The sequence below is a fragment of the Glycine soja genome, chromosome 11, assembly GCF_004193775.1.
Source record: "Glycine soja cultivar W05 chromosome 11, ASM419377v2, whole genome shotgun sequence".
Classification (NCBI taxonomy): Eukaryota; Viridiplantae; Streptophyta; class Magnoliopsida; order Fabales; family Fabaceae; genus Glycine; species Glycine soja.
In genome coordinates, this window is record NC_041012.1 from 18,209,660 (window position 1) to 18,219,996 (window position 10,337).

The 10,337-nt window shown below is 32.7% G+C and overlaps 1 protein-coding gene across 1 annotated transcript; it reads left to right on the top strand.

Annotated features, from left to right (window-relative positions):
- Positions 1-2,853: 2,853 nt before the first annotated feature.
- Positions 2,854-6,329, top strand: LOC114375931 (isoliquiritigenin 2'-O-methyltransferase-like). Its single transcript, XM_028333797.1, has 4 exons — positions 2,854-3,305; positions 4,121-4,434; positions 5,426-5,490; positions 5,935-6,329. The coding sequence occupies exons 1-4, from the start codon at positions 2,878-2,880 to the stop codon at positions 6,226-6,228; spliced, it is 1,101 nt and encodes a 366-aa protein (XP_028189598.1). The 5' UTR covers positions 2,854-2,877; the 3' UTR covers positions 6,229-6,329.
- Positions 6,330-10,337: the final 4,008 nt, after the last annotated feature.

Sequence of the window (10,337 nt, forward strand, 5' to 3'; positions counted from 1 at the left end):
ATTTGTGGGCAAGGATCACAAGATGTATAAGCAAAAATTTTCATTAAAGACTATCCCTCCTTACTTAGCATCATCTATCATCACACTATCTATAAGACTAGTTACTTGAGGTTACTTGTAAAAGTTGCAAATTAAGATCGCATGAAACTCCACTCAGCAAGGCAGAAATGTTCCCACTCCCACCCCCTCCTTTTGAACCTGACAAGTAGAAAGCATCAGTAAGTCAAGATCCATGCCCCTTCTAACATAACACGTAATAGAAAATTGGGGTAAAATCTCATTCTAGTCTCGAGATTGCAAGTGTAGGTCATTTTAGTCCTTTACAAAATTCACTCATTAGTCTCCTAATCTTTTGCATAAAAAAATTAGATGAAAGTAAATGTCGATTTGTAAAATCATGATTAAGATGAGCCTAATGTTAAGGATTAAGGTGACCAATGCTCACAACATTTGAGTTCAGAGAGTAAAATCAAGAGAACAGTGGAAGAGGATTGCATACCGTCAGGGTGAAAAGTTGTGCGAGAAAATCCAATCCCGAATGGAACATTAGACTTGGAAGCATGAACAGTGGTTGTGCATTCGCTAATGTCATCCTCTCTCACCACTAACTTTGCCACAAAAGCTTAAACAAAAAAAAAACACAATGGCGAGCCTAAGCGAGAGTTTCTTGTGCACCGAAATCGAAGAATCAAACTGCGTTGAACTCATAATCCAAGTTAATCTCGTGAGAAATGAACACCTGTGCCTCTACATCTTCACTGGCACCTCCATGGGGATCTCCACGACGATGGAGGCACGAACAGAGAGAGAGAGAGTGCGAGGAGGAGAATTGGATCTGAGAGGAGTGTGGACTGCATTGTGAGTGCGGATGCAGCAGGGGTAGGACTAGGGGAGGAATTTAGGGTTTTCTAAAACTGAGGGAGAGAGATTAAAAAGAAGATGAAAATAAGGAGTGAGAGAGAGCTAGTTCGCATTCCCTTCAATCGCATTCTACGTCGATTCTTCAAGAACTGATGACGTAATGCATTTTCAAAGATGGTTTTGATAAAATCGTCTTTAAAAATTTGCAGTCATTTACAAAAATATCACCACTTTACTTACGACATTGATTTTTGTAGAACTATTGTAAAGCCTACGCCATAGAAGACCATTTTTGTGATAGTGACTCTGCCCCATTAAAAATGACTATTGCCATTAGCCAAATGCTCCAAACACTGATGTGTCATGTGTATACTTGTGATGACATAGAGTGAAATATCAATTTATGTTTTCCTTCTTTGTTCTTCTCTAAACTTTCTGTAGTGTGTGTGAGATAGTGTTGTTGAACTGACAACTTGGCTGGAAGGTGAAGTGATAGAAAAGAATGAGAGAAGTGATTCATGTGAAGGGGAATGAAATGGTATATAGGAATTTGGGAGGCAGGTACAAGATTAGCGAGCCATTGTGCTTTGATATATATAACTGTTGCACTGAAGTTTAAATTTATGTTTTTTTTTTTTTTTGTTTGAAAAGATTGTCGAGAGAAATAAATTTGAAAAAATAGTGCATTATATTGGAGAGAATTTAAGCCGGAAAGAGCATTTAATAATGCTTTAAACGGATACACATGGGCAATGGGATAGCACATAACGTCGGAAGAATAATAGCTCACTAAATGAACGGTGCCAAATAGTACTCGTAAAGTTCTAGAGGTTGTAATGGTTTTAAATTACATATATGTAGCCCATAAACCCCAAAAAGTGTACGTCTTATTATTCTGTTTGACGTTAGGGAGAAATATATATATATATATATATATATATATATATATATATATATCTGCAAATCTATGCATTCGTTAATAATTAACTAACTTACGGTTAAAGATGAAAAGTGACGTAATTAGCATAAAAGGCCGGCCAGAACATTTTATGTAACTTGTTTATAGAATGTTGATGTGATCCTCACATATAAAGGCAGAAGTGAAACATATAGTGCCAAATGCAAAAGAACGTATAAACTTTATATGAATAATTTTATGCAAAAGAACAAACAGCTGCACAATATAGTGTTTCTTTCTTTGGTGGGATACAATATGTGTAGCGTTTCTAATATAGCAAGAATATATATAGATATTTTCATTTCCAATTTAGACTTGCAAAATTAGAACATTGGCATTTACAAAATTGTTAATCAAAATGAATCCGCCCAGCGTCACTAATGAATACAGTCAAACATGTTGCACAGAATTTCGTGAAAAATTATTAAGTGATCCTAATCATATGGAAACCATTAATCTCTATATTAGATTTAATTAAGTGTTATTAAATTTTTCTTGTATGTTAAAAAACTTAAATATATGTCATATAAATATTGAAAGAGATCATAAACATGTGGTTATACTGTGTAATAATCCTTAAATTTCATTTATATGATTAACACAATATATATATATATATATATATATATAAATTCATTTTTATTTATAAGACTCAATTATCTAATTTATTAAAATTAAAAAAAATAATTAATTTAGTTGATACTAATAAATTTATCCTAAATTTATATATTTTTTAAAAAATACCATTATCATTAATAATTCTTTCTGTCTTTTAAATGCATGTCAATATATATAACATCTATCTTATTTAATTAAAGATATTTTAGACTAAAAATAATTAACGTCTAAAAAAATATCAGTTGAGTTTTATATAAAAGAACAAATAATTTTAAAAAGTTTGGTCTTATAGATAGGAATGGAGGTAGAATATTCAAGGGAGGTAGAGTAAAAATGAGAAGAGACAAAGGAGAGACAAGGCATGCCTATATATGATCAACGAGCAAGTTGCTAATGAGCAAATTAAGTAGAGACAAGCTAAAAGAAACAAACCAAAAACCATGGGTTCTAACTATGAAGAGATTCTTCCTCTTCCAAAATGTTCACCTCATGATGAAGACAATGCATGCCTATCTGCTATGCAACTTAGCTTTAGCCCAATGGTTTATACTGCTGTGTTGAATGCTGCTATTGAGCTCAACTTGTTTGAGATCATAGCAAAGGCAAACCCACCAGGCATGTCAGCCTCTGAGGTTGCTTCTAAACTTCCAACTCAGCACAAAAATTTACCTAAAAGGCTTGATCGCATGCTGTGTCTACTTGCCAGTCATTCTCTTCTTACCTGTTCTACAAGCACAAAGGAAGATGGTGGGGTTGAAAGACTCTATGAACTTTCACCTGTTGGCAAGTACTTTGTCAATGATGAAACCACTGGCTCTTTGGCCTTGTTTTCAACGTTTATGAATCATGGAACGCTCGTTGACGCATTGTAAGTGATGTTACTACATCGTCGATTATATGCTTTTTTTTTTTTAATAACCAGGAGTTATTTAAAATTTCCATTGACATCTAACTAATTCTCTCATATCGGTCCGTACATACATAGAATACACTTACATTAACATTAGCATTAATTGTTCTTATATTTTATTTGGTTGAAAATTACACTAACCTTCATTATTTTGTACAGTGGTGGGGTTAGGGTAGTTTTTCACAAGATCTTAGGTTCTAATTAGTTATTGCTATTATAAAAAAAATATGTTCATAATTCTTTTGAAGAATAATTTTTATATTATTCTTACACTTTTAAATCTAATTTTTAAAAGTTAATTTACATGTACCTTAACATTTATTCAGAGGAATGCAAATGGTATTGTACCCGATATCCAGATCAAAATATGTGAGCTAGCTTATTAACATAATTTTGAACAATTAAGAGCTCTAATTTATAAGGGTGTCCTTTTTAGGGAGTATATTTAAGGGTATTATTACCCTTATGCATTTTTAAGTATAAGTAAGACTACGACCTAAATCTAATAAAATCCATCACATAAATAAAGCATACAAGCAATACCTGTCTTTTATGTACAGGTTGTATACATATTATCTTTAAAAATAGCAAAGTTAATCAAGAAAGATATATAATTTTCTAGACAGAGTATAAATTTATTAATTAATATTAGTTTTAAAAGAAATCAGTGTAACTACTTCTACCGATTTGGTCATGATTTTCATCTTACTCTTGTCAATTTCTGGAGTTAATGAGAGTTTAACTTGATCAAGCTGCTGTGTTTCATCAATTAGCCTTAATTTCAAGGAGATACTTCTTGACTGTGATAATGGCCTATACATTAAAGTTCATGGAATGCCCATTTATCAAGGCATACAATCTGATCCAGCGTGGGATCATACTTTTAATAAAGCAATGGCCAATATATGCACAAGAGAGATGACAAAGATACTTGAAATATATACTGGATTCGAAGGAATATCATTGTTAATTGATGTGGGAGGTGGAGTTGGGCAGTGCTTGAATATGATAATCTACAAGTATCCTTCAATAAAGGGTGTTAATTTTGATCTTCCACAAGTAATACAACAAGCTCCAACTTATCCAGGTATATATCTCTTTTTCTACTTTAACCAAATTAGTACAAACGATCAAAAATCAAATTGAACAACCAAACATACTAGAAAAATATATTAAAAACTGAAATTTTATGGATCGGAATATATTTTCAGATTCTAATTTAAAAATTAATCGAATCAAAATTTAATCTAATTTATGAACACGTATATAATTTTACTTATATAATTAACTGAATAGTTATTTATATAACTACGAATGTAAAAAGATTATTGAATTTTGTAATTAAAAGTCGTATCTAGGGAATTTTTTTAATGCTGCTTGAGTTTAGTAGTTGTATATGAATTAGTTTGAAAAATTTTCTTCCATGCCTTTCGTATTTGTTTTATATGACTTTATGTTTTGCTTTAAAGAATAAATTTTGGTAAGAACTATATGGAAGAGATTCATTGAGATAATATATCAGCACCAAAGTCACAAAATTAAATAAAATTACAGCAAAGGCAAATAAATTATTTGATGACTCAATTTTTTTTTTTGTGATATTTTGTAGCTTTTCTTTTAGTAACCTTAATCTAAAATAACGAATTACATTACATTTTATCATATAGTAATAGACCTATGGTATATATAATTTTTGTGTTGGCTTTTATTATTTATTATGTGTTTAAATTTTATTTTACTTCTTAAAAAATCCAGTCAAATTAAATTGCTTTAATTAGCTCGAATTATAATTTAAAATCAAACTAAGTAAGTGGTAATTAAAAAGGAGATGAATATCAAATCAGATTTTGACTTTTCTCTGCTTAATACTATCAAATTATCAATCCAAGATAACCTGCAAACACTCCTATGCATACCTTTTTTCTATTCTAGTTGGCATTGTTCTATTACAATTTATCATAAGCAACTACTCAATTACCTTGTATGAGAAGGCGAACTTTAACCTTGGTGGCTTACCTTAATTAAATACTCATATAGTCATATATAACACTAATGAGTGAATTCTCATGTCCATGAAGGGATTGAGCATTTTGAAGGAGATATGTTCGAAAGTGTTCCAAAGGGTGATGCCATACTATTGAAGGTTAGTCTAGACATTATCATTAGCCCCCGTGACTTCGTATATTTAATTGTGATTAAGTTAAAGCTTAAATGTTTAAATTTTTTAATATATACTCGATTTTTATTTTGATTTTCCGATTTATTATTCTAAATCTCTAATACATTAAAAATTTCATTTTAAATTTCTTATCATGAGTTAAGTCATAATGTAATAATATTTCAATGATTCATATATATATATATATATATATATATATATATATCATTGGAATGATATTATGCTATCATTAAACTAACCTCATGAAGGAATTTGAAATTTTAATTCAAAACAATAAAAAAAAGCTATCACTAACTCAAAATAAAAATTAAATATATATCCGGAGAGCTAAAAATTATTTAAGGCTTAAGTTAATCTATATGCAGTGAACTCAATAGCTATTTTTATGTGGTTTGTTAATTATTTTAGGGCATATTGCACAATTGGTCCGATGAAAATTGTTTGAAAATTCTAAATAATTGCTACAAAGCTTTGCCAGAAAACGGTAAGTTGGTTGTTGTAGACTTCATAATGCCCGAAGCAGTTCAGTCTACTGAAGCAGATAAGATGGTTACTAGCTTTGACAATCTTATGTTTCTTGACGGAGGAAGCGAAAGAACCGAGAAAGAATTTTTGAATTTATGCAAATGTTCTGATTTTTCTAGTTTCCAAGTTGTTTGTCGTGCCTTTACTGCTTTGGGAGTGATGGAATTTTATAAATAATATGTAATTGTCTACTCTTGATGTGTATTTTTATCAGGATATTCGACTACTATGTTTAGTGAAAATAAATAATAGGGCCATTGCGTTTGCATGTTAGTGAACTTGACCTTAATAGAAATTTCCTTTACTTAAAACAATAGTGTCATTATCTTTGGATTCATATTTTTTCACAAATTGTAACTTTTCTTAACAGCAAAATATAATATAATAATATTATTAAGAGTACAAAAGTATTCCACTCTATGCAAAAACGTCTACAAGGAATTTACCAACCTTACATAATTATGCCTTGATTTAAAGGAAGATGCTAAAGCCAAAATGCTGAATTCCCTTGCTACCAAATGGTTTATCGACATTTGTATCGAATACTGGTAAAGAAGAAGTGAACGGCCGCAAAAACAAAACTACTAGTGACAAAAGTAATTTTTCAATTCTCTTTTATCCATTTGCTGACCTTTATCTATTGCTGTTAAAAGGTACTAAGATAACAATTGTATGATACTACGATGGAGTAAAATAGCACATAAAATATAATTAGATGAAAACAAGAGTTAAATACATTCTGAAGTAGATTTGTCTTACATATAATTCAATACAATTAGAAATTTCAACAAGCAAACTGAAAAATATCCCTTTTTATTTCAAATCCACTTCAGTTTGAGGTTGAACAGGAATGCCAATTAGCATAACATTCAACTTCCCAGATGTCAGAGAGCCCTTAGCTGAAGTTACATAAGATTTCCCTGGCTTTGATGCCTTGACAGAGGATGGGAATCTACAAAAGTTAAAAGCTCTACTTAGTAGAATATGAACAGAACCTTGATTAATGCCATCAAAGCCTCTCAAGTTCATCTATTCCACAAGTGTAACAAATGAATAAAGTATTACAAGGTTAAATCTCATATAGGCCACAAGAATAAAAAACAGTAACAAATCAGATATCAACAAAAATCCAATGAACATGACATAAGTCACTTATTGAAGAGAATTGTATTAAGATTGACATATCAATCATTCCTAGCAATACCTTCAAACCTTTGTGGAAACTGGACATAGAAAAATTAATAAGATGACATCTCCAAGTGAAACTTGTCCTGTTTGCAACTGTTTCATTACTCCCATTTCTGACAATTTTTTTTAAAACAACCATAACAACAAAATAATGGAATAGTAAAAATATACAGGTGAATTGTCTTTTCCATGTCCTGTTAAGTTATATATTGAGGAAACAATTACATTTTGAATGAACTAGAACATGCAAAGCAGAAAAGGTACTTTATTCCAACTAGACTGCTAATAGCCTTGGTGTCCGGTTACAATAGTAAGTTGCATTTGTGCTATTCATGTTAATAGCCTTGGTGTAGTAATTGACTGCCTTATTCTACAGCCTGCCTGATTACCAGCACAGCTAGGTAGATTTCAAAAGTACACCAGACAAGCAAAGGTAGGAACATTAATTAATTATAGGAAGAAACTCTGAAAAAATATCCCCTATATCTTTGACAATTTCCTCGTACTAATGTCAAGCATGCCTAAGAATAGTACCCAGAGTTGGGAAGGAGCACCACTGTAAGTTAACATCCATAGCAAGGCCTTTGCTCTGATTTTACAAGAAAACAAAGCTGATTCCATTAACTATCAATAGAGAAGCTAATAATAAAGATTAGTTTGATGAGTTAACCACCTTTTAACAAGTATCTGTTGCCCAAGCTATAGCAGATATGACCAATGGATATAAAAGCCATATTAATCATAGTTTAATATATATTGAATGATATAAATATATTAGAATATATCTAAATATAAGTCTACTATAAAATAATAACCAGCGCTTTTGCTTTATGGGTTAAAATTATTATCTCGCTTTATTGCATGTTTTTTCATTGGTAATTCCATCCACTTAAAAATAATAATAAAAAGGGAACTTTGTTTAACTTGGAGTATAGTTTTTATAGCTTCAATGCAAGGTGGTGACGAACTTGAAAAAGAAAACAAAAAGTAACTTGTTTTCTAGTTTTCATTGGCTATTACATAATAAAAATGAAATATTAATTAATGGATGAAGTAACCATTATATGCATAAGAATAATGTACACCTCTTACTGCCTTGGAGCCCCATTGGTGTCCTCGGGGGCAGGTGAGAAATCGACAGCACAAGGAATGGTCATAAATTGTATTAAAATAAATAAAGATCACTAACAGCAGGAAAACTTCAAAATGATCAGTTTATGCAAGTGACCCAAAACACATCATAAAGATAAATAATCTAGAAAATATGTGTATACAAATAACTCTTATACTAACCTTGTCACTTTTGGGAAATTCCTCAAAATCAAATGTGTGCAGTTTTAATGCTTCTTCTATAACTGACAAGTTATTACATATAATGCCCCAACACACTTAGAGCATTTTCCCTGGAATACAATATGTTAGAGAGAAGTCTTAAATTCAGTTAGTTTTCAGTTAGTTGTAAAAACTGTTTGTGGTTACTATTAACTGTCTCTTCTTAGTTAGTTAGTATGCTGTGATTCTGTTAGTTACTAACAGAATCAGTTAGTAATTGTTAGAGTCAGAGTTAGGCCTCATTGTGAACTCTGCTCTACATATATATAGACCTTTGTTGTAATCATCAAATCAATAATGAAAACACAATTATGATTTCTATCAGTTCTCTATCTCTCTCTAAATGTAACATGGTATCAGAGCCATCTTCTGCTTCTTTCCGGTGGGTGCCGCCAGCCCTCGCTTTGTTGAATATGAGAAGAGAGGGATCACACTTGGATTGTTGAAAACCAAAGGAGATGAGAGTATTTGTCAAACTCTCATACCAAGCCCTTGGGGCTTGTTTTAAACCATATATTGCCTTGTGAAGTTTGCATACAAGAGTGGATTCACCCTGAATAAAGCCTTGAGGCTGTTGCATGTAGACATCTTCATGGAGTTGCCCATTAAGAAAGGCATTGTTGACATCAAGTTGAATAAGGGGCCATTTGGAAGTAAGAGCAATGGTGAGGACAGTTCTCACTGTGATTGGTTTCACCACTGGAGAGTAGGTGTCACTGTAATCTTGACATATTTCTGGTTGAATCCTTTGGCGACCAAGCGTGCTTTATATTTGTTTATGGTACCATCCGGGTTCTCTTTGATCCTGAAAATCCATTTGCACCCGATGGCTCTTTTATGAGGAGGAAGAGGTACCAAGCTCCATGTTTTGTTAGCTTGAAGAGCTTGATACTCTTGTTGCATAGCTTCAGTCCAGTGGATAGATGAAAGAGCTTGCTGCACAGTGGTTGGTTCAGTGGTTGTTAGATTGATTGTGGGAAAGAGAGGAGGTTTGAGATGGCCAGTTTTGGATCTTGTAAGCATATGATGGGTGTTGGTTGTAGGTGAAGGAGAGGAAGTGGGAGTGGAGTTAGGATCAATGGTGGAGGAAGCTGTGGAGGGTAAGGTTAGAGTTGGAGAGGCAGAGGCACTGATGTATGGTGAAGATGTGTGGCTGGGAAAGGTAGTTGGTGTGTGAGGAGTAGGTTGGTTGTTTGGTGTGAGATTATTTGGTGTGTGAGGAGTTTGTTGGGGAATATGGTTGACAACTCCAAGGGGAGCTGCTGATGTGACTGTTTGGTTAGGAGAGCAGGTGGTAGGTGGAGTGATTTGATAAGGGAAGTGCTTCTCATTAAACAACACATCCTTGGAGATATAGATGCGGCCAGACTTATTGTCAAGACACTTGTAACCCCTGTGAGAAGTAGAATAGCCCAGAAAGATGCATTCTTTTGACCTGTATTGGAACTTAGGATTGTTGTAAGGGGTTAGAAGAGGATAACAAGCACAACCAAAGGCTCTGAGGAAGTTATAATTAGGAACATTATTGAATAGAACTTTGAGGGGAATGCAATGATTATGAGATGCAGGGAGTCTGTTTATGATGTACACAGCAGTATGAAAAGCATGGTCCCAGTAATGATAAGGGAGAGAGGAGTGGGAGAGTAAGGAGAGGCCCATCTCCACAATGTGCCTATGCTTTCTTTCGACCACACCATTATGATGGTGGGTGTGAGGGCAGATAATGCGATGAATGATTCCTAACTGACTGAGATATGATGTAAAAC